We start from the raw sequence: 25,694 nt of genomic DNA, 5'->3' as shown, positions 1-25,694 counted from the left end.
TTTCAAACTAAACATCTTTCTCGCTAGATGTCTTGGCTACTATTCTCTATCACAACAAATTGTACGACATTTTCAAGTCACTTGTTTTGCTGCTTGACTAGATAATGGCCTCCTTTGGTGGAAAACAAAAATTTCCACCCCATAAAAATAAGCGGAGCCGTTTGAATGATAATCCCAGGTCAGTTGCAGTAGCACAGCTACAACTGAGAGTCAACAAGTGAAAGTCTTGTGCAATACTATTTATGACTATTTCTTTTCTAACGTCAACTTATTTTCAGCAATCTTCTTTTATTTCCAATACAAAACCTTACATAATAGCAACTGGTAAGAAAATGTATAGCTTGTCATTACAATGCCCTGTTATCAAAACAAAACTTTATTCACATTCTCACCAAGTAAAAACTTTCAAGAAAGCCATGAAATTTAAAAAAAATTGTCAAAAAATTGTTTTGGAGTAGCATACATTGCCAAAATCTTCCTATTGTAACTATTGACTACGTTAACACGGATACAAGTACAATGGACGAAAACAAAATCACAATCTTCACATGACCATAAATAACAACAGGTTTTATAACTGGGAAACTGACTATCAGGCAAGCAGCCACAGATTAAGTTATAAGCTTTATTTGACACACTACATATCATCTTTGTCAACTGATGTCTTTCTTGTGTAAATCAGTATTCAGCATTTTAATATGCAGGGGCGGATCCAGGAATTTTCAATACGGGGGCGTTAGAGTTAGAGGGGGCGTGCGCCGGGTGCGCCCCCATCTAACCCTCTAAATCCGCCCCTGATAGGAAGCGTATTTACTACTAAGTCATCTTAATGCTTGGATATTCACTACTTTAGTCCAGACATGACCATTGTGTACCAAAGGACAAGCTCGATATCCACTAATTGTTCAACTCATACTTTAAATGTAGGCGAAACTTGTGGATCGACATAGAATGGCATACATTCAATTTGCGTGCCAAAGCTGTGCCAAAATGTAAAATAACACATAGGCTAGTCCAAGCTTTTATAAATTTATGCAAACCTAAGTGGGACTTTATTGATATGCGCATATAACATAACCAAACAAGTTTTGTCAGTGACTATAAAAAAATTATTAAATTCGTGTACATTGTGGAACATACTCTTTGCGTGGCTGTGCGCTGTAAGCTGTTGTACACAGATAATCTCGCTTATGGATGCATAGAGTAGTATTGTACGCTTGTGTATATAGCATGATTAGTTGCGGAGTAACAAGCGTAGTTGAATGTTCCACGATGTACACAAATTTAATAATTTTTCTATAGTTGAGTAAAGTTTAATAGCAATGCATTGCACATGTGAGAGATAGCCCTATTTATTCAGACATAAATAATTATACATGAAATGGTATGGTAGGCCTACCTTCCTAATGACTGATTTGTGTAATTCTCTAGTGACTGTTGGCTACCATCTGGACTTCCTACCCACTCTCGTGACTGAAAAGAAAAAAAATAGAAAACAAGTGAATTCGTAAGTTATGTGGTGGGTAAAATGTGTCCCCACTAGGAGGCGATTAACAAGTGGATTCGTAAGTTATGTGGTGGGTAAAATGTGTCCCCACTAGGAGGGCGATTATCAGGCTTTGATGGTTCGTAAAGAAACAAAACAAAAAAACAAAAAAACTAACAACATATATTTGCAAAATGACCTCAAGTGACCCCTAGATAACCTTTGACCTCACACATGTTCAAGTACCCAAAGGTCTATGTGTTCAAGTCAAATAGAAATCCGTCAAAGCATATGGGAAAAATCAATAACAGAAGCCTGGATTAACACATAAGGTTAACATTTTCTGCACACACAGCCATACAGCGGAGCTCGTTTACCCGCGATTTGGTATCCCAATTGGGCGACTTTTAAAGATTTTCCCCGTGACTTTTGACAATTTCCTGTCCCATAGAAACCAATAGTTAAGAAACAATTTGGGCGACTTTTCAACATTGGTTCCTGCGACTTCTGATAATAGTTTCCTGCCCCATAGAAACCAATGGTAAAGAGCAAACTTGGGCGACTTTTTGATTATTTGACCCGCGATTCAGGCTGAAATCTTTTGGCAACCCTGGTCCAAAATTTGGAGGGGACAACACAATACATCAGATCTTGCTTTATAGTGCCCTTTCCAAACTTTGTTTAGCGGGGACAACAAAGCTCTTGGCATGCATATGGCATATTATCATCGCAACTCGTCCATAAGATAAGAGTAACAATGGGTTTGGACTTACGATGGCTTAAAGGATTTACAAAAGGTCACAACTGTTGGTGAATAACAAAAAAGGTTGCTTATAAACAAAATTTGATATTACTTCCATGGTCTGTGCCTTCCACCCAGCAAAACAATCATGTCGATTGGCTGATCAACGGTCTTGAACACAAGATGGTTGATCTATTGGTCAATGGCCAGTAAAAGCGGATGAGATCTCACTACTTCTACGTGATTGCCAATCACCAGTGCATACCCGGACCACAGACGTACTAAAATAACTACTTTAGATGCAGTATCTTCCTTTCATTTCATACACGGAGGTTCTTTCCCAGTATGATTTTTGGAAAAGAAATCTAATATTGCATAAAATTATTTTGCAACGAAGTGTCAATTAGGGAATACTATTGCCTATCCACTATGCCTATAAGGACATGACACTTACGAATTATGGCAAATTACCTTGCTAAAAAGTGCTGATATTCTGTGTAAATTCATTGCATGCTAGTAATCGTTCAAAATTTGTTTAAGCAAAACAAAAGGTATTTTTGGATCCGGTTTCCATACCAACCGTAACTACATTACTGCCCCCAATTTGTTGCCAGCAGAAAAGTGTAAGTTATATTTGTATTTTTTATTAGGTGCAACTTTAAAATCTGTTATACATCCTCTGATTATTTTAAGAACAGTACATACTCATGGAATAAAGCATAGCTTGTGGGTGCTGTACATTATTGTACAACCTAGCCTTTTTTCAATAACAAAATTTTGTTGACTGGTCGAGGCAGCTATTTCGATCGCACATCCATGCAGAGTCAAGTTAGCTCAATCGATAAGGCGTTCGACTGTGGTGCGAGAGGTTGTGGGTTCGAACCTGGCGGTGCCTAATGCGCTCACGTGGAAAAGAAAACTGAGTTAGCTTGAAATTCCCTGGACAAGGAACTCACTGCTAATTTGTCTCGTTGTAACCCGTACGAAGCTCGGGGGGCTGATCCTGGTTGCGATGGTTATTTGTGAAATGTCTAGGGTGTGCGCTCTTGAAGCAGCAAAGTCCCTGATTGGTTGTTTAATGGTTTGTGGAATGATATGGGCCGTAGTGGTCAGCGACAACCTGTAAAGTGTGCTGAGGCTTGTGGATCAACGTCTAGGCGTTGTGCCTGTGCGTAGCGCACTATAAATCACTGCGCTTTTTTTTTTTTGAAGCAGGGTGTGTGCGTACACCAGCAATTTGAAACTGCGCCCAATAAAATGCGCAAAGACGTCACTGTCACATCAGGGTGAAAAATGGTATACAAGAAAAAGGTTGCTGCTTGAGAGCCTGAACCACTATCCTGAGTATCATCCACTGTGTGGACAGATGGCAAGGAATCACACTCACATTTATTGTGTATGCTTACAAATATACAATGGAAAAGATTTGAGAATAAGAAATGCCTGACTAACTCCTAAGTTCTAGATTATTTCAAAATAGCTCTATACTCTGATCAGCTCGTAATAGGCGGGACTCATAACATCGTGGATTGATATAGAATGGCGTATACACAGTTGGGCGCAGCACCTACGCGAACTGTGCTTTGCATTATGTGTGAATGACGCATAACTTTTGTGAATTTAAGCGTACATAAGTTGGAACTTTATTGACTCGTGCAGTAACAAAAACCGAATAATTCCCGCCTATAAAGAGCTGATCATAGTTTATACATGCTGTCTACATCAACCATTTCTCCATATTCCAAAGACTAGAACTGTCACCCGATCAAAGCCTTTCAAGGTCCATTCCTTTTGAATTCATTTCCATGCAACATCAGGGAAGCTCCATCTCTGTAGGTTTTCAAATCCAATATTAAAGCCCATCTTTTTCAACTATTGGCTAATTGTTACAGAGCTGTGTTCCCTGTAGGGTGTATATAATAAGTATAATATTATGGCAGTTACTTACATCTGACCTAGGCATCTCCTCTGGTTCAGGGATAAAATGTCCTTCCCCATATTGCATCCTCATATTTGAATGATCATGCTCAGAATCAGGAATGTAGCCTGGGGGAGGTGAGGGGGTATCCCGTTTTGGCATGAGAGGTGTGGAATGTCTTTTAGATGGGTAGTCTGATACAGGGGAGTTGTAGCCCCCTGATTCCCCCGTATGGGAATGGGCCCTGTGAGTGGTTTTCTGTGATGAGGTTGTTGAATCACTTCGAATCTGTAACAAGCAGCAATGATACAAAATATTAATTTAGATTGCTCTAGAACATTACATAACACTTTATTTTTCCTTTCAATAAATACCCATTCTTTGATAAATGCAATTAACATTTGATTTAAATCTGATCAACCAGGCCTATCTTTTTTTTTTTTGACGGAAGAAACAAACGTTGTGAGCGACTGCAACCTGCAGTCTTCAGCTGGGTTCTGATGCAGTTTTTAGTCGCAATATCATTTTGACCATCAAAAGTAGTTATGTCTGGTTGATCAGATTTAAATCAAATCTTAATTTCAACATGCCCAGATGAATGAGAGTGAGAGAGTCTACACAGATTAATAAATGCACCCCTGTCTTTTAATGCAAATATCAAAATAATGTTGAAAGTTCCATTCTGCTAGAAACCAAAATTCTGCTGTGAAAGCAGGTTAATTCTGCTGTGACCAGTAATTTTTTGTACTTCTTAGAGAGTTTTCTTCCTTTGAAATGTTTTTGTTTGAAAAAGAATGTGTGCTTCAAACAAGAATGTGCATGGTAGTTTTGTACTTTTTTCCCAATGCAAAATTTGACTAAGTCTTTATGTACTGTAACTTTTTAGAAAATAAAAACAATTCCTCAATTTAATTGAATCTTGAGTACTTACTGCAGTGTCATATAATCCCTTTCCAGGACCGTTACGAGATGTATTACTAGTAGGCGACGTCAGTGATGATGACGGACTAGATGGTTGACTAAGGTAGATACGTAGACTTTTGGCATTGGGGTTTCTGTCCATCAACTCCACTGCCTGGTTTAGATCTATTTGGTTCCTTATTGGAACTACAATCTACATCAAAGAATAAAGGATTAATTGTAAGAATGTAGGATAAAAGAAGATCAAATTGAGATTCATGCAACCAGCAACAACTTCCCCAATTGGGGGTGGTTTCATGTAGGCGTGTGTCACACACCCCTGCACGAAACCACCCCAAATTGGGAACATTGTTTAGGACTATATTTATGCAGAAAGGGATCCATGTTACTTCCTGCCTTTCCCAGGTTAACCGAGAACATTATACAAATTATGACATTTAACTTTCAACCTAGTACATATTTTTCATCACCGATAGAGGACACACTCGCAATTTTTTTATGTTATTTGCTGCCCACTACATATAAAACAGGGACAGTCCCCGCTTCCTTGGTCTGAATGTTGGGCATCATACTTACATCCCCATTTAGTGGCGATTACAAAGGTGCCCCTACCTGTCTGTGCAGGCATTCACAGACTTGGTGTATTGTTATCAAAATGAGGATGTTTGAACAGACATTTGATTGACATACCGGGGACAAAATGGCAGAATTTTTGTTTGTAGGGGTGTGTATGATCCTGGCGTCATGATCCACAATATGAAATACGCCCAGCAGCTGCAGGCGGTATTTTGAATACCAAACAGCAGACATATCTCTAAAATGTATTGGCATGCAATTTGCAGGTAGGTCCATGATTTAAATCTGGACAGTCCCATGTATATCCTTGTTTGCCGGCAAACACACATCTGCATACCGATGCACATTAATGCACATACGTACAACATCACTGCTCAACCAAATGTGCACTAGGCCAACAGAATATTGCTAGTACTCTTTTGAAGATATATATGTGCATGTTTGCGTACACGTTATGTAAAATGGACAAGACATTGTGATATGCTCTTACATTTGAATTGACTTCATTGGTGGTATAGAACATGTCTAAGGCTGCGCCATAGGCAGTCTTTGCTTTAGACAGCAAGTCTGGGTAATTAAGTGGCCGAGGAACCATGAGTGCCCTGCAACATAAAAAAAATTCATGTTAATAACATGGAGCACACTGACTGACTAAATGAATGAATGACAGATATCTGATAGAGATACCATCTGATAGAGATACCATCCTCCCTTCAGATGTAAACTTTTGTATAATTATCACTGCTCTTCACTCACTGCAACTTAACTATGAAATCTTGTTATATGTATCCTACTACCATGCTTATATATCATCAACCTCCATGTGTATGTTCATGTATCTTTATTTTCATGCAGAACAATAAAATGTAAAAGAAGATCAACACTTCCCTTTTTCACTGAATTTCAAAATCAATCTTTATTATCTTAGATCTAATGACTCTTCTTGTTTGGCTCTAAGAGATTGCATTCAAAGAATCCAGATGACTAAAAAAGCACTGTGCATTGTTGATATATCGCATATAGAGACCAATATAGAGTACTTCCACATTTATCAGAAAAAAGAATAATATCAAACATTCTTAAACACTTGAGAATGTTCTTGAAATCTTAATTGGTTCTTACCTGTGTGATATGACACGATATCACGTATAGAGACCAATACAGAGTACTTCCACATTTATCAGAAAAAAGAATAATATCAAACATTCTTAAACGCTTAAGAATGTTCTTGCAATCTTATTGGTTCATACCTGTGTATAAGACACGATATCACACACTTTAGAGCATGTGTGTTGACGGGATACTCGTACGCGCTATTTGAACCAATCAGAGGTGCATAGCAACAACAGGACTGATCGATTCTAAACCCAAGGTAATTCCTTGTAAAATGTAGTTAATTTGATTAAAATTTGGTATACTTTTGATTAATATATTTATTTGAATTGAAGTGTTTACGAATGAGAATAAAGGTATTGTTTTTAGCTGCTGTCGTACATCTATGGTCTCATATAACACATCATCATTTTTGGCATAAAACTTGGCTGTGCCTCGTTGTTATACTTAAAATAATGATGTCACCCGTGTTATATGAGATGATAGATGCACTCCAGCAACTAAAATCAATACCTTTATTCTCTAAATAACTGGTATCTATAAGCTTGTGTGTAATACATCTCAGGCAGAATGCAAACAATCACACAATCCAGCATTACACCATTTTGCCCTTGTCATGATTCTTTTTTAAGTCTATTTAGGTTTGATAGCCTCACATACAATGCTACCCTTAACAATTGCCCAATAGGCATGAACATTCCTTCAAAATAAGAGAAAAAAGAAAGCTTACCTCTTTTCTGCCTGATACTCAAATTTAACTCGAATCTCAGCAGCCTGTGAAAATGAGCAAAACAGAATTGACAACTTAATCATTTTTCATTGGTTCAAATTCAAACATTACAACAAAGCAAATGAATCCGTTCCTAAGACTTTGACAAGAAAAGTACATCCGTAAAATCCAGAAAGTGTCAAAGCATTTGGGAATAAATGACTTGTGCACAAACTAAGGCAAGTATTAAAGGTATAAGGAAAAAAAACACAATTTCATGCAAAATTTTGTAGTAAAACTGGAAGGAAACGTTGATCAAGATTCTTAACTGTTGTTGGCAGTCAGAGAGTTGGAAATCCCGCAAGGGATTAACAAATGTTTCCTTGCATTACTCAAGTAGGCTCGTAAAGTGCAAGTTAAGTTGTGCGAGCAAATCAGAAATGGCAATTACAATTTCTTGTTCAACATCAGATCTGGAACCTATATTTTAAAGGGGATGAAACTATTATTTTAGTTTGTACTTATTACTAAAGATATGCAACAGTGACATCTGTAAGGTTCTGGTAATCAGTCTTGTGTTACAGACTGTGTACCTGTAGTATCTATAGTATCTAGGGGAAAGAAACTACTGGGTGCCACTAAACTCACAGAAACTAGAGTGGCCCGTGTACAAGCAAACTTTGTCATAATTTGTGTTTCACAATTTTTGACTGTCCGAAATGACAAGTTTGACTCCCTTAACCCTAACCATGTCAAATTAAACAAAATATAACAAAACCATAGACGATGCACTGCTTGGCACATGAGCGATCCTGGTGTCGAAACCTGGGGAGAGGGGGTACCAAGCAACTTCTTTGTTCATCTTCACTCCTTTTTTTGTACCTTCTTTCCATTCAGATAGCCAAAAACCACTTGGACCGTTACAGTTGATTAATTTATCAAGGATTATAATTTCCAATTAAAGCCATCTCTGGGTCAGTGTCTCCTTAAAGATAAGAGTCCCATGGGTGAAATCACTTAACAGTATCTCATTCCCATATATCAGATTCCTGAATTAAACTTCTTACATAGCTTCCTATGGGAAAGAACAAATCAATGTTGGCATCCAACAGGAAAATAACAAGTGCAACTAAACAGTTGCGTGCTGACATTTTTTTACACCGCAAAAAGCTTTAATTCCTATCTGATGGCACAATTTCCCAAGCGTCATGTAGTATGGCCCATAAAGCTGTCCTATTTGAATGTCATTAAAAGTAATTGGATTGGATAAGGCATGCGTCTTTACTTAGATCCAGCCCATTAGCCTTGCTGAAACTTCATTAAGACATTGAAATCACAAGGGCTGCAGCCCCCCCACACACACACACATATTCAATCACCCCCTTGATCCATCCCAAATAGGTATGACTTCAAACACTGTGTGATTGACAGTCCTTATTACTGAACCCAAATTTGCTTGATAAATATTTTGTTGAACACATTACCTAATGTTTTGATATTTTATGAATGGCCGGATTCACCAAACATTTGACACAGGCAAGTTCATGAAGGCATAAGAAACACTTGTTCATAGACAAGTGTGTTTTAAAGTGTGATTTTCCCTCCTTCAAGTCAAGCAACATTGAGAACATTTTTGAACACAATTTTGCATGAAACATTCATTTAACTTGCATGATTACTATACTAACTTCCCAAACTTAATGGTATAGTTCCTTTTCAGGGGAACTACTTCTTCAAAAATGCTAATGCTAAGTAAAGCCATAAACATCACACTACCTGTCACTTAATTCTTATCAACCGCAAGCCGTATACTTGCATTGATGCCAAGGTGTTACTTTATATGGTACTTCTTATTTAACACTACCGTTTTTTACATAAGTAAATCCATACTTGTTGGAGTTTTATGACTTCTCGTTAGCTGACATTTAAGACCTGCAAAGTTTCCTGCTTCCATGCAACAAAAACAAAAAGGGTTTCAATTCAATTGCTTACCACTGATTTACCAATTTTTTGTATCCAAAAGATGCAAAGGGCAATTTTGGGGGCCCCTAGACCCTGACCCATCTGGCCCAATGGTAAATCCAGCACTGGGAGCGTTTATTGTTCTTAAAAAAAAGCAGAAAAAATTTCCTCCAAAAATCGTGAAAGTGCGCCTTTAATATCTCATTGTTTTGTATCCAAATTTGCACACACACAAAAAAAAATCCAGAAATTTCGCACATTTAGCTTCATTTTAAATCATTTCAAAGTCAGAACATATTTTTCACTACAACACCACAGTGCACCATGGTTTTGCAAAACACCCTAAAATTGGTTCCTGATGTATGCAAGCTTCCATTGAACATGTACACAAGAGAGATCTTTACAGCAGCAATATCACTTGAGCTCTTAGGTTTAACCCTAACCGCCTCAGGGCTTTTTGGCAACGGGAAGGGAAAGAAGGAAGGAATAAAGAGAGAAAAGAAAGAAGTTGTTTGCTCTGGGTCGGATTCGTACCTGAGACCCCTCGCATGCCAAGCACATGGTCGGCGACACCTTGCCACGGGTCTTAGGCTTGCTGGCCAGCGAAAACTGTGCCTATATAGTATATATCACTTAGGGCGATTGCGTCATCACACCACGTGGGGTGCACGCACGAACAGCGCATAATCAAGTAGTATTTTGTAGTATACGGTACGGTTAGGGTTAAGATGCTATTTATGAGTAACTGGGGATCCCATGTACTCATTACAACAGCAATATCAGTCAAGCTCTTAGGTTTTAGATAGATGCTACAATGTATTTACAAGTAACTGGGGTCCCATGTACTCATTACAACAGCAATTTATCATTCGAGCTCTTAGGTTTTAGAGGCTATTTATGAGTAACTGGGGTCCCATGTACTCATTACAACAGCAATTTATCATTCGAGCTCTTAGGTTTTAGAGGCTATTTATGAGTAACTGGGGTCCCATGTACTCATTACAACAGCAATTTATCATTCGAGCTCTTTGGTTTTAGAGGCTATTTATGAGTAACTGGGGTCCCATGTACTCATTACAACAGCAATTTATCATTCGAGCTCTTAGGTTTTAGAGGCTATTTATGAGTAACTGGGGTCCCATGTACTCATTACAACAGCAATTTATCATTCGAGCTCTTAGGTTTTAGAGGCTATTTATGAGTAACTGGGGTCCCATGTACTCATTACAACAGCAATTTATCATTCGAGCTCTTAGGTTTTAGAGGCTATTTATGAGTAACTGGAGTCCCATGTACTCATTACAACAGCAATTTATCATTCGAGCTCTTAGGTTTTAGAGGCTATTTATGAGTAACTGGGGTCCCATGTACTCATTACAACAGCAATTTATCATTCGAGCTCTTAGGTTTTAGAGGCTATTTATGAGTAACTGGGGTCCCATGTACTCATTACAACAGCAATTTATCATTCGAGCTCTTAGGTTTTAGAGGCTATTTATGAGTAACTGGGGTCCCATGTACTCATTACAACAGCAATTTATCATTCGAGCTCTTAGGTTTTAGAGGCTATTTATGAGTAACTGGGGTCCCATGTACTCATTACAACAGCAATTTATCATTCGAGCTCTTAGGTTTTAGAGGCTATTTATGAGTAACTGGGGTCCCATGTACTCATTACAACAGCAATTTATCATTCGAGCTCTTAGGTTTTAGAGGCTATTTATGAGTAACTGGGGTACCATGTACTCATTACAACAGCAATTTATCATTCGAGCTCTTAGGTTTTAGAGGCTATTTATGAGTAACTGGGGTCCCATGTACTCATTACAACAGCAATTTATCATTCGAGCTCTTAGGTTTTAGAGGCTATTTATGAGTAACTGGGGTCCCATGTACTCATTACAACAGCAATTTATCATTCGAGCTCTTAGGTTTTAGAGGCTATTTATGAGTAACTGGGGTCCCATGTACTCATTACAACAGCAATTTATCATTCGAGCTCTTAGGTTTTAGAGGCTATTTATGAGTAACTGGGGTCCCATGTACTCATTACAACAGCAATTTATCATTCGAGCTCTTAGGTTTTAGAGGCTATTTATGAGTAACTGGGGTCCCATGTACTCATTACAACAGCAATTTATCATTCGAGCTCTTAGGTTTTAGAGGCTATTTATGAGTAACTGGGGTCCCATGTACTCATTACAACAGCAATTTATCATTCGAGCTCTTAGGTTTTAGAGGCTATTTATGAGTAACTGGGGTCCCATGTACTCATTACAACAGCAATTTATCATTCGAGCTCTTAGGTTTTAGAGGCTATTTATGAGTAACTGGGGTCCCATGTACTCATTACAACAGCAATTTATCATTCGAGCTCTTTGGTTTTAGAGGCTATTTATGAGTAACTGGGGTCCCATGTACTCATTACAACAGCAATTTATCATTCGAGCTCTTAGGTTTTAGAGGCTATTTATGAGTAACTGGGGTCCCATGTACTCATTACAACAGCAATTTATCATTCGAGCTCTTAGGTTTTAGAGGCTATTTATGAGTAACTGGGGTCCCATGTACTCATTACAACAGCAATTTATCATTCGAGCTCTTAGGTTTTAGAGGCTATTTATGAGTAACTGGGGTCCCATGTACTCATTACAACAGCAATTTATCATTCGAGCTCTTAGGTTTTAGAGGCTATTTATGAGTAACTGGGGTCCCATGTACTCATTACAACAGCAATTTATCATTCGAGCTCTTAGGTTTTAGAGGCTATTTATGAGTAACTGGGGTCCCATGTACTCATTACAACAGCAATTTATCATTCGAGCTCTTAGGTTTTAGAGGCTATTTATGAGTAACTGGGGTCCCATGTACTCATTACAACAGCAATTTATCATTCGAGCTCTTAGGTTTTAGAGGCTATTTATGAGTAACTGGGGTCCCATGTACTCATTACAACAGCAATTTATCATTCGAGCTCTTAGGTTTTAGAGGCTATTTATGAGTAACTGGGGTCCCATGTACTCATTACAACAGCAATTTATCATTCGAGCTCTTAGGTTTTAGAGGCTATTTATGAGTAACTGGGGTCCCATGTACTCATTACAACAGCAATTTATCATTCGAGCTCTTAGGTTTTAGAGGCTATTTATGAGTAACTGGGGTCCCATGTACTCATTACAACAGCAATTTATCATTCGAGCTCTTAGGTTTTAGAGGCTATTTATGAGTAACTGGGGTCCCATGTACTCATTACAACAGCAATTTATCATTCGAGCTCTTAGGTTTTAGAGGCTATTTATGAGTAACTGGGGTCCCATGTACTCATTACAACAGCAATTTATCATTCGAGCTCTTAGGTTTTAGAGGCTATTTATGAGTAACTGGGGTCCCATGTACTCATTACAACAGCAATTTATCATTCGAGCTCTTAGGTTTTAGAGGCTATTTATGAGTAACTGGGGTCCCATGTACTCATTACAACAGCAATTTATCATTCGAGCTCTTAGGTTTTAGAGGCTATTTATGAGTAACTGGGGTCCCATGTACTCATTACAACAGCAATATCAGTCAAGCTCTTAGGTTTTAGAGGCTATTTATGAGTAACTGGGGTCCCATGTACTCATTACAACAGCAATATCAGTCAAGCTTTTAGGTTTTAGAGACTATTTATGAGTAACTGGGGGTCCAATGTACTCATTACAACAGCAATAGCACTTGAGCTCTTAGGTTTTAGAGACAATTTATGTGTAACTGGGGGCCCCATGTACTCATTACAACAGCAATATCAGTCAAGCTCTTAGGTTTTAGAGGCTATTTATGAGTAACTGGGGTCCCATGTACTCATTACAACAGCAATATCAGTCAAGCTTTTAGGTTTTAGAGACTATTTATGAGTAACTGGGGGTCCAATGTACTCATTACAACAGCAATAGCACTTGAGCTCTTAGGTTTTAGAGACAATTTATGTGTAACTGGGGGCCCCATGTACTCATTACAACAGCAATATCACTAAAGCTCTTAGATGCTATGTATGAGTATCTGGGGTCCCATCCCATGTATTCATTACAAGAGTTCAAGTCAAGTTTCAGAATCCCAGTAACACATCACCACCCAATCCAAAATCAACCACTCCTGGGGCCCTCCACTGGCATATTCATTTTGTGATGCTATTTGCGATCTATACTCTCCCAACCATATAGACCCTTAACAAGGGTCTACTATGGTCCAACAAGCATGGATGTGACCGTGGTTCTGTCATTCTGTGTGTCCACTGTTCCATGGCATTTACCTCATTTAAGTTTAAAAATTATGTCCCTGCTTAAGGGATCCAAAATGAGCGTTTATTATGCGTTTCGACAGTATTTTTGTGGGACATGAGAGCACCTCAGACCTATCGAATTGCATTCTGAATACGAAGCATGTCTTTCTGATATCAAATAATTTACATTTTTTTAAAATCACAATATAATACAAATTTTATGACAAATTATAAAAATTTGATATTTTTCAAATTTTGATATATAACAGTCCTCAGAAAGTAAATTATATAAATCTAATGATATATTTTAAACTGTATGTAGCAGGGAGGAAAAGCCGACGGTCAATTGAAAATTTTGACCTTTCATATTGAAGATATGGATTTTTTCCCAAAAAGACCTAATTTTTTTGGTGTTTTGGGAAAAAAATCCATATCTTCAATCTAAAGGTCAAAATTTTCAATTGATCGTCGGCTTTTCATCCCACCTACATACACTTTAAGTATAAATCATCAGATTTATAAAGTTTACTTCAAGTACTGTTAAATATCAAAAATATCAATTTTAATGATTTGCCATAAAATGTGTATTAAATTGCTAATTTCAAAAATCAAAATTATTTGATATCAGAATGACATTCTTCAGTATTCAGAATGCAATTCGATATGTCTGATGTGCTCTAATGTCCCAAAATAAATACTGTCCAAACGCTCATACCCCAGCCCTTAACAATTGCCAGGACAACTGCACACACAGGTTCTCTTATGGCATGCAAAGCCAGTCATATCTTGTTCTAAATGTTACACATTCATCACACACTTTTGGGTATATGCAGTTGCATGTAAGATTTTGACCCGGTCCACACAGGTATATTTCCTGTCGATTAGGATCGTGTCATAATCATATTATGAAATTAGTATGTGTCCGCTCAATGTTGTTGGCATATTACAAGATTCGTTTCATCATTCGTGAATGATGAAAATCTCAATCATTGGCCCAGCTTGTATCATGATCATGTTGTTAGTGTCGATAAACATTACCTGTGTGTACGCATTTTATCTTTGTAATTACTGTGACATGTGAAAACACAGAAGTGATTACGACACAATGACGAGGTGCTGACCGTGTGGACGCTCTCATCATTCATTTATCATAATTGTGTCATATTGATCATGTAATTACAACACAATGACAAAAATATACTAATGTAGACTGGGTCTTCACATTTATGCATGTACAAACAAACTTGTGAGATATGCTTGGGAAAGATTGTTCAATAGAAGTCCAATACCATCGGATTATCTATTGAGAATAACAATCAAAATGCCTTTCCAATGGCTGCATATATATAAATATCTGTTACGCTGTCTGTTTGTAAGACCTTGGAAAAGCAACCATGCTGAAAATGGATAATTGTGGACTGCATTCCCAGAACCCTTGTTACAGGCATGGCAATGACACCAATTTTTGTTATCGTTTACTGGGGACAAGAATTCCCTAACAAATACAGCTAGACAACAAAGATGACCAAAGTCATGTTGGTTGGGGTCTCATATCCCTGGTTGGGGCTAGGTTGTACACATAGCCGAGTCCTAGACAAAAATGGAACACCAATGTTTTTGCTTGTCAGTGACTCTAAACAACCTCCTGAACAATATATCCAAAAAGGACAAAAAAAGGGCACAGGGAAAAAATGTTAATTTACACATTTCCAAAATGGCTGCTAATGCAGGCCTCAAATTTCAAAATTGGGGAACATGGATAAAAATCATCTTATTCCGTGAGCATATAACACTTAGGATGATTGCGCCATCGAGACTCTGGGATTCACGCATGCGCAGTGGTTTTCATCCTGGTATTTTGTGGTATCTATGGGTGTTTAAGGGTTAAACATGTGATTATTTCATACTAAGCTCTGTAGTGCATTGGGCAAAAATAAATGGAAAAAGTGAAATTGTAAAATCATCCTACTGATCCTCTACCAAAATTAGTTTTAAAGTGGGACAAATGAGTGCAAAGTGCCCACAAATTTGATATTCTAATGCTAAAAATGTGCCAAAATGAGGTTAATTGATCTGAAACAGGCCAAAAGGAAGATGCATGTATCGCAAATCTGTGTCAATCAATGTTGTTGGGAACATTTCAAACCAGAGGGGGTAACTTGTGGTCTTGATGGGCAGAAATACACACTGTATGAAGGCTGTGTCAGTTTATGTATAATCACAGACTGATAAAAATTCCCTTTAAAAAGGACAGCTGGTCTTCCATTCATTTGATGTCAACAGAGAAGATGAGAATAGAAGGAGGTCGCTCGCCCAAATTAAGCTGTTTACTTTTACAAGTGCCTTTCACTATTCTATTGTAAGACCCCAATAATCCGCACTTGAGATTCCCTCTTTGCCGACCTGTGTTTCCGACTCACAGCCAATCGATCCGCTCTGAACCCAATGAAGAAAATATCCAAGCAGCGGAAGTGTATCGTGTCTAGTGACGACTGGCAGTACCCGAATGAGCCCTCTGTAAGAATCAAGGCTCCAGGCTGTGACCTTTGACCGCATGTTCACAAAAAATTGTCGTGTCGAGAGTCAACAAATTTCCGTCTATTTTGGTGAAAATTGCATCGAATTCGGCCGAATTTTCGTAAGTTATGATATTTTGAAGTAGTTAATAGTTGAAAGTCAAGTTTCGGACGATTTTTACGGGTCAAATATAAGGTTTTTATTAGAAATGATAAGAAATATTTCCTGTAACTTCCTCGATTAAAACTTCGCTGATATGTTGCCAATACATGTTAGAATCATTCTAAAAGTTCACTTTCTGTGTACCATTATGCATTTTTTTTGATATTTTGATGTAAAGTTTGGGTTCACGGCCTTCCGTGTTTAGGTCACGGAGCGTATTTCAGCAGCGTTTTTATGGTGTTTGTGACCATGACGCATGCAAGTTCATTGTTTATCAATAATCATGATCTGTTTTGTTGTTGCCATGTCATCGACGTCGACCATGGCATGGGATAAGCACTGGACATTCACTGTCTCATGCATGCATGTCCATCATCATCATGGTCTCAACCTTTTATTTATTTATTTATTTTTTATTTTGTTATTTTTTTGATAAAGAGCTTCTGTTTTAATTAATACCGTATTGCAAATTATTATTTTAATTGATAACTTGAAGACTATTCATTTGTCATTTTGACATTATTTAGGATGTACCTGTAGGCTGTGCAATAATTATGAGCCCTGGGGCAAGAAATTTTGGAAAGGGGGGGGGGCAGGACTCAGGAGTCGATTAAACGGATTTACAAAACGAAATTTACATGCGCCACAGTAGAACTTTTTTACTTGAATATGGGCTGAATATTACAAAATCTTGCACGCACAGCCACAGGCAAAATCTCATCTAAAAAGTAAAATCCTCGCCAAAAGTAAACTCCTCCTCCAAACAGCTCAGTTGGGCGACCTTCCCCCCAAAAAATTCATAAAAAATCTTCTACGAATCCGATTGTGTGTTTTTTTTTTTTTTTTTTTTAATAAATCTGAGATTTTTATTTTCTATACAGGTGCTCGCCAGATTCGGGCTCTGCAAGTTGTTATCTTTGGGGACTCGCTCATCAAATACTTGATGGGGACATTTTGATATTTACAAAGACTCAGTTGACTGGTCGTACATGTCACTCCATTCTACAAGCCAGGGGCAACGGTTCGAGCATGGCAGATGGCTATTGAATATGGTGTCGAAATACTGCAGGAATTTAGCCATATATTATTTCTTCATGTGGGAACAAACACATTAAATTCCGAATTTGTTTCTCGAACTGTTGCAGAATTGACAGAATTGTGATATATTAGTATTCGGACACTCTTAAAGCTTCTCATTAAACAATGCCATCCGAACTATCAATTGTAGAACAAGTTGTTGATGAAATCCTGCGGATGCGGTGTAGCAGCATCAGGGATAACTGTTTATACCCTCCGTTTATGTGCCCGCCATTGACAAGGCAGAAATGTGCAAAAGATGGCGTTATTTACAGCTGATAATTATTTAATATTATTAATAATTATTTAATAATAATTAGATAATTATTCGTTATTTTATTTTTACTACTACTTAATAAAAAATATAACAGAAACTTGGAACATTCATGTGTATCATTTTTGTTGTATCATGATTTTTTTTTCATTCAATCATCCATAAGGGGCGCACCATTTGATTTCCAGGTGGGGACGAAAAAACTTCGCCCCCACTAGTGAAACGGAAAAAATTCACCTCCCTGATGATTACCCCCCCCCCTCTGTATAAAAGGTATACATTAAATTTTTTTTAAAACCAATTGGCGGAAAAAGAACATTCTGCCTGATACAAACTCCCATGCCCCCCAATAACCAAATGGTGCGCCCCCAAGTAATATTTATTATGCCCCCCAATAATCGCAAACATTTTTTCCTGAGGGTGTAAAATTTACAAAAAATATCTAAAATTGGGTGATTTTTGCCGAAAATAATGGATTTTCTGTGGTTATTTAGCTGTCTGGGGGAATAAAGAATGGGGAAATCCCTCTTGCCCTCCCCCACCATGGACTGTCACTAATTGCTTGCATCCTTTTGACCTGTCAAAAATTTCCCCCAGGCTCTAATAGGGGCTATCATTTTCATCGAAAGGGGGTCATAAATTTTTGAAAAGAAAAATAGGGGGGGGTCATAATATTTTTGATGACCAAAATGTGCATGTAGGGAGTCACAAGATGACCACAGATAGTGTGTTTATTTATTCAAAAATAAATTAGCTTGCTTAGGGGGTAAGGTGTATCGGTAGTAGGGTCATAAAATTTTTGTTGCCGAAATAGGGGGCACAATTTTATTGATGCCGACATTTTGTATATTTGGGACCCCCTAACGAATAAAAAATGATAGCCCCTTATTTTAACCCCCCTATTAAATGTTGAGTAATTACTTGCAAAAAATGTTGAATTGCAAGTTGTATTTTTAATTTATCTTGAAACAACTGATTTTAGTCAGAACGTTTCAGAATTATCATTATCATGTGTATAGTCTATTTGCCCTTTTATTTAAAGTTATTAGTATTTTTTTTCTTCCAATAACATGCACCCCTTCCCTGTAGTATTGAATATTCGTCACTTGCACGACCTTGGAACTGTCCAATCAAAAGCGATCGTCAAAAGGTCATGACCTGCTGTTTGTGGCAAAATCAAAACATGCTGCCGTCCGAGTCCGAAATGGCGAGATTTGACTGGGACCGATTGTGACTTCGATCAAATAAACCGTGGTCTGGAATTTCTTAAGAAGTCCTGGCTTAAAACTATGTTATTTTTCAGGACAAAACATATCAATCTTTGATATTCTGAAGTATAAATTTGTTGGGCAAAGTGGAACATTGTTTATTTACGACTGTTTTTGCTACGGACAAATACGAAATTTCGTATTTTTCTGTAGCAAAAACAAAATATTGGAAAATATTTTTCAATTTTGTGAGGGGTAAAATCTCATTGAAAATATAATTTTTCTTCAGATCATCATAATCCCGGTTCATAATATGGTTAGATTGATGTTTTTAACTACAATCTGACATTTAAAACTAAAAATAGTTCATGAAATACGAAAATTTTGCATGACTTTCGGTCCGCGTGGAGGTCACCGAGTGTAGCGGGTACTCTGTGTACAACATAAACAATCAGGGAAACAAGTCAACTGAGCGTCATCATAGTCTTCTTTCGCAGCATCAGTTTGTGGTAAGTGTACAGTGAACTTGCAAAGCCAATTATCGTATTAGTCGGAAGTGGCTCTAATCCTATTTGTTATGAATAGGCGGCAATGCACGTCAATCGTTTGAAGGGGACAGCGAGCGACCTCCTTCTATTCTCATCTTCTCTGATGTCAATTAAATCTTTTTATCTTAGCAATTTGCTGGTTGACTTCACCTTTAAAGTGTTCTAAATTTAAGGAGTACAATGTTTTGGAAGAAATCAATTTTGATTGTTCATGTTGTTAATGTTGTAGGAAACAAATTATGACACAGGAATATTTTTTGTTTAATTTTGTTACTTTTTCCAAGGTTTACTGGTTAAAAATTTAATGTTGAAAAAACATACATGAAGGCTAAAAAAAGGATGGCGGTCCTTAATTTGCTGTTTCAGCTGAAATGAACATGCCAATTGCTATGAAAAGCGAATGAATGCAGGGGCTTTGAGCTGTTTAGCCTAATTCCACATATGTGACCATCCACAATGAATCTAGTGTAAAGTCACACTTTTGAGTATCTTAGGCTATTTAACAGTTTAAAAAAATCTCCACTTTAACAAGCTTTAAAATGATATATCACTTGTTATAACTGCTTTGGAAATAGGTAGGGCCTACTCAAAAATGTAATGCTTATTGGTCCATATCTCTGAATATGAACTGGCGACTTTACACTGGGTTCGTCATGGATGATCACATATTTTTGACATTCAACTAACAAGGACGGTACATTTTTTTTAATCCCCAAGAAGCAATGACTTCCAAAACAGGTCAAGGACTATAATAAATCATGAAGAATATTATTGTCAGCTCCACCGCAACACAACATTTTCGCAACATTTTGTGGACGCTTGAGGAGTCTCATGAATTTCAAAGTGTGAATGTTTCAATCAGACTTGCTAGTATAAGTGCATTACCTGTGCTTAGCTTTTAGCTTCATGAAAAGCCACCTATTCATACATGTAGACAGTACGACGGCAACTTCATCTACTTCCGGTTTATTTTACCGTACGTGACCTTTGAATGACGTCATAATTTTTAAATTTAAAGGGACCGTATTTTCGTGCCGAAGCGCACAACAAAACAATGGCTATTTCCCCATGAAATCATTTGATTTAGTCCAATCCGCATAATTTTTTAAAAAGATGAACGCATGACTAGAAGTTACATTGTACTGAAACAAATCAAATGTTGTCACTTGTTGGAGAAAAAGAGGTTTAAACCCCGTGAAAATTTGAAAATTCTGACTACGCATTCACCGACGCGTTTCACAAAATCCTGCAAAACATTTTTTTCTGAACTCGCCACGCTTATATTTTACCATATGTTAGACCCTCCTAAATGTAATTTGTTCCCCTAACTTTATACAATTTGGTTGTTTTATACGGCAAATTCACACCGAAGTTTGTTGTTTTTTCTGAGCTGTGCGTATATGCGTACACGCCATAATCAGCCATGATCACTAAATAATATCTTCGATTATTTCAAAAAATTAAAATATCGCCTTTTTTAAAATCTGAATTCGGTAACATTAATTATGCTTGTAAATATATATTTTTGAAAGTATTGACGATAATCAGCTTATTTTCTGTTTTCGAAATCAAAGTCAGGATTAATAATCTTTATGACTGGACTGATGGGAAATTCCGGCCTGGTTGGTCAATCAACACGATCAAGGCAGAGCAAGCTAAAGGGTCTTACCGAGGTGGCCAGGACCAGGAGCTGGCGGCGACTCGGGCGACGGCCGCTGCTTGATTGATTCTTTACCTGTCCCGTACTGTATTAAAGCTTAAATTACAGTGATATTTTTAAAAGAAGCTCCAACACGAGACTGGGTTAGTTTTGTGCCTCTGACAGCTTCTCTGCACTGTCATGACTGTACTGCTGTGGCGTGAGAATGACCAATCATCCCAGGCAATCATCACTCGATAAGCTTACTTAAAAATAAGGGTATGAAAGAACTCGATCATGAGCTCTATTAACACAATTCATTCATAATTGATGCAAATTGTCAAAAGCAGTCAAGTTGGCTCAATTGATAAGGCGTTCGACTTGTGCGAGAAGTTGCGGATCAGAACCCTGGTGTTTGTAGAATGGTTAAAAAAAAATATCTAGGCATTGTGCCAGTCCATATCGCACTGCGATTTTGTGTATTTTGTCCAAGTCATGCGTCAAGATGCAAATTATATGAATCAAGTCATATATAACCATTTCAACAACTATTCCTATACCTTTGTACAGGAGCCAAACGTTGTTAATCCGTGATGAATCCACAGTTCAGTAGCGTACGCGTTACGCATAAGCGCGTAAAATTCGTCATGCCTGGAATATATGCGTAAAGTTCCGTAAACATGAACTCTCTATGTTGGCGGTAGCAGCTAAATAGTACTGCTTTATTCTTTAGTTTTATTGCTGATATCAACAGAGAAATACCGCGATCTTTTTGGTTGTGTAAATGGCAAGCGGACATTCGAATGAAAGAATCATGGGAATTAGACATCTTTAGCTTGTTTCGTTGTTGAAAGGGATTCAATCATGTTTCACCGTTGTTCATCACCAATTAACAACTCGCGTCCGGCGCGTCTGCCTGGTTTACTTACAGCTTTAGCTGCCCGAGCGAACAAGTAAACCACTCAGACGACGTGAACGCATCATTGTTAATCGGTGATGAACAACAGTGAAACATGATTGAATCCCTATATTAGGCATTGAAAACATTGCTGTATGATATGGGCATCAATCCGGGGTTGGACCCTCCTCCCCCACCTTTTGGCAAAATGGTCGACCCATTTTTTGTTCTTTTCAGCCACTTTTTAACAATTTTGGCCGGTTGTCCCCCCCCCCCACATTTCAAGCCTGATTGGCGCTAAGGCCTAAAAAATATTGTTTGATTGGCGTAACCCGACCGACCCTAAAAATAGGCCTGACCATAAACTTTTTTCTTATTTTTTTTGCAAAAAAATAGAAAAATAATAAATACAAATTTAAAAACAAACGAACAAAAAAGTTCCAAGGTCTTTAATACACAATTTAGCGCTTAAAATGTGTGTAAATTGCCGATCAACCTACCCTCTTTTTTTTTTTTTTTTTATTTAAATCAAACATTTTTTTTTTTCGAAATTCAAGGTCTAATGCTGTATGATAGGCCTATTGTTCATGCAAATGCACAATTTCTTTCTGGCTGTATCATGTGTGTTTTCTGTGGGTATTGGTAAACAATGTTTAAATTTGGTACCCGGGGTAGAAGCAGGGGGCGGCCAAAATGAAGGGGCGACGGAAGAAGAAGGGGCGGCAAAAACAGGGGCGGCAAAAACGAAGGAGCGGCAAAAAGAATTAGTAAATAAAAAAGCATAAAAAATTTTGAAAAAATGGTACTATACATCAAAATGTGCTGCTTTTAGGGCGCTAGCGCCTGAAACCCTTTTTTTTTTTTGCTCTTCACTTTTTCAAACGACCGAGAAAAAAATTGGGTCAACCTTTTCGGACTGTTGAGGAAGGGCGGCAAAATTGAATTTTCTTCAGCCCCGGGTTGGGGGCCATGGTACGCCACTGGAAAGGAAGTATTTTTAGCATCGGGCAAGACATTTACAATAAGCAAACTGTGATGTCATTAACTGCCGATGCAAATCTGGATCATGGACTCTGAAACATATGGCACACTGATGAGCTCTGATGAAGATGGCCAATAATTGGCCATCATTGATTTTTGCATAGTCAATACTGCACAAAAGTGACTTTGTTAAGCGCACTACTTTTTGCTATCAAAGTTAAAGACGAAATGAAAGAGGAGAGAAGATAAACTGGGATTCGAACCTTAGACCCCTCCGGTGCCAAGAACACGATCACCGGCAAGTAACCACGGGTTGCGCTGGCCTTGCCAGTTATTGCGATTCCTTTGGCTTATAGCACTCAGGGTGATTGTGTCACCGCATCATGTGGGATTCATGCATGCACGGTGGTTATTATCGTGGTATCAGTGGCATAGCTTTGGTAATCATAGGGGGGGGCACCGCACCGGTCTGATGGGTGGGGACATAAGCCATTTTTGGAATTTTACTATGGAATTTTCTCAATTTATTATGGGGCATGTGCCCCCCATAATACTGCGCCACTGCATCATATTTTGTGGTATCTATAGAGGTTGTGCATGAAATTATTGATTGGCTCCAAACAAAGGATTTGAACCGGTGTCCTTCAACGTGCAGTGCAGACCATTAAATCAAATTTTGTCATCAACCTATTTTGCTATGTGTGAGATGAAATGTTGCAGTAGACTGCAATCATGCTTTTGTCGAATGCATTACTCAAAAAAAAAAAAAAATACTGCACTAATTTTGTTTGATTAAAAAAAATATTATCCTGTTTGGCCAAATAAAACATATCTAAATCATAATCCATAAGTGAATCCTAACTGGCAAGTAAAATTTTAACATTTGGTCAGTTGGAAAACACATTTTCCAATCTTTTTCATAGCCAATAAGTAAAAACAACATAATATTAAAATTAAGAGCCAACTCTTATGCGTCCGTCAATTGCAAGCCCGGCTACCAGGGACCCGGGTACTGTAGACACAATACCCGGGACTGTCACCCAGAAGTTACCAGAAAGTACATCGTCCCGGTAGCAGGGCCATGATACCGTTATGTATCCAGGGCTGTTACCCGAGTGTTACTGCTGATTTCATAGCGTCATTTCATGACGTTGAAACCCGGCTGGCATGGGCGGGGACAGTACTGGGGGTTTCACCCACAATTTGTGCCCCAGTACCCGGGACAATACCCGGGGCATAGCGGGGATTATTACAATAGCCTTTGGTAATCTCCCCCACTTCGTCCCCGATGTGCCGGAGTCCCTGGTAGCCAGGCTTGCAATTGACGGAAGCATTACACTTTACTCGAGATTTTGAATGTTTAGACTTGTGCCAAGTCTTACAATTTTGTGACTACAATTATATATGAAAACATGTTTTAAAAATTGCATGTTTTTGGACCATTTTTCCTCAAATTGCAAAAATATTAAAATTTGAGTTTTATTGCCATTAGGATTTAGGCATTTCATTTGGCAAAACGGGATAATATTTTTAATCCGAAAAAATTAGTGCTGTATTTTTCTTGAAGATAGTAATCTAGACAGTGCAAACTATTTCTTATGACAAACAATTTGAGACATTTCTGTTGAAATCTGAGCAATTTTAGGTTTTGACCTGTATGACCAAAAAAATGACAACTTTGGTTTATGACCTTCTACATGTAGCATATATCCCAGAAACCCTAAAATTTTTTTTTGTTTGGTCCATGGGGATGTAAATGCAGTTATGCTAACTCCACATCAATAATGTATGGACACCGATATAATAAATATCAAAACCAAAGAACATTTACTCAACACTTTGGGCAAAATTGGGGGTTCATGTTTTTTCCCCATTAATGCCTGTGATATTGCATGCAGTGGTATAGGGATTCCCGGTTCTTCTTATTAATTCTGTGGTCAACCAGAGACTTCATGAATTGCATGTCATGCAGCTTATTTTGAAAATCTTGCATATTGTCAATGTAGCTGCTAAGAAATTTAATATTAAAAACACTCAAATAAGCAAGCAATGATGCAAATTTCTGTTAATGTCCATTCCTGTAGCCTTTTTTATTTACCATATAATTGTTTGCATAAACATTATACCTCACTTCATCAAGTACTTTGTGTTATCACAACTTATAAAGATTACAAATGATCATTTGTAATGTTTCTTTTGGTCAACATCATCATGGATCACACTAAGTTTGTGTGGATGTACCACCATTAAAATCACATCTCCACATGTTACTCAGTAACTCTAAAATCTGCATCATGTTCCATAAGATATGATGCATATTATGTACCATCAAAACCTGGCATGAAAATGTTCATCAGTAGTTATAAATACTTGTTTTCAAACTTGCACCTGACTGTAAGCCAACATCCACAGGGGGTTGATCAGCAATATTGGTATACACACACATGACCCTACATATGATTGCAACACACTTCATGGTAACATGGTAAAACTCATTACTTAGTATATACATACACAACTTGTTGTTTAATAGTACGGTAATTACACACATCATTTTAGCAATATATAAATAACATCAACTGAGTTGTTGTTTACAACACCCATACAACACTCTGCAATATATGCATCTCCATTCTCCACATCAGAGATCAGAGATTACAACACTATATAATAATCTAAATAACATAGCATTTTTAGCAATACAT

The 25,694-nt window shown here is 37.7% G+C and overlaps 1 protein-coding gene across 2 annotated transcripts in view; it reads right to left on the bottom strand.

The window, feature by feature from the left end:
* The window catches only part of LOC140154948 (mitogen-activated protein kinase kinase kinase 2-like), a 141,542-nt gene that overhangs the window by 16,347 nt on the left and 99,501 nt on the right, over nt 1–25,694 (bottom strand). For both annotated transcript variants that reach the window (XM_072177609.1, XM_072177610.1), the window contains exons 4-8: nt 7,487–7,530; nt 6,134–6,245; nt 5,078–5,260; nt 4,177–4,434; nt 1,400–1,473 (exon numbers count right to left, since the gene is read on the bottom strand). In XM_072177609.1, coding sequence (XP_072033710.1) covers nt 1,400–1,473; nt 4,177–4,434; nt 5,078–5,260; nt 6,134–6,238 — 620 coding nt within the window. In that variant the 5' untranslated portion in view covers nt 6,239–6,245; nt 7,487–7,530. The remainder of the gene's footprint in view (nt 1–1,399; nt 1,474–4,176; nt 4,435–5,077; nt 5,261–6,133; nt 6,246–7,486; nt 7,531–25,694) is intronic.

The sequence above is a fragment of the Amphiura filiformis genome, chromosome 6, assembly GCF_039555335.1.
Source record: "Amphiura filiformis chromosome 6, Afil_fr2py, whole genome shotgun sequence".
Classification (NCBI taxonomy): domain Eukaryota; kingdom Metazoa; phylum Echinodermata; class Ophiuroidea; order Amphilepidida; family Amphiuridae; genus Amphiura; species Amphiura filiformis.
This window is presented reverse-complemented; position numbering and strand designations above follow the sequence as displayed.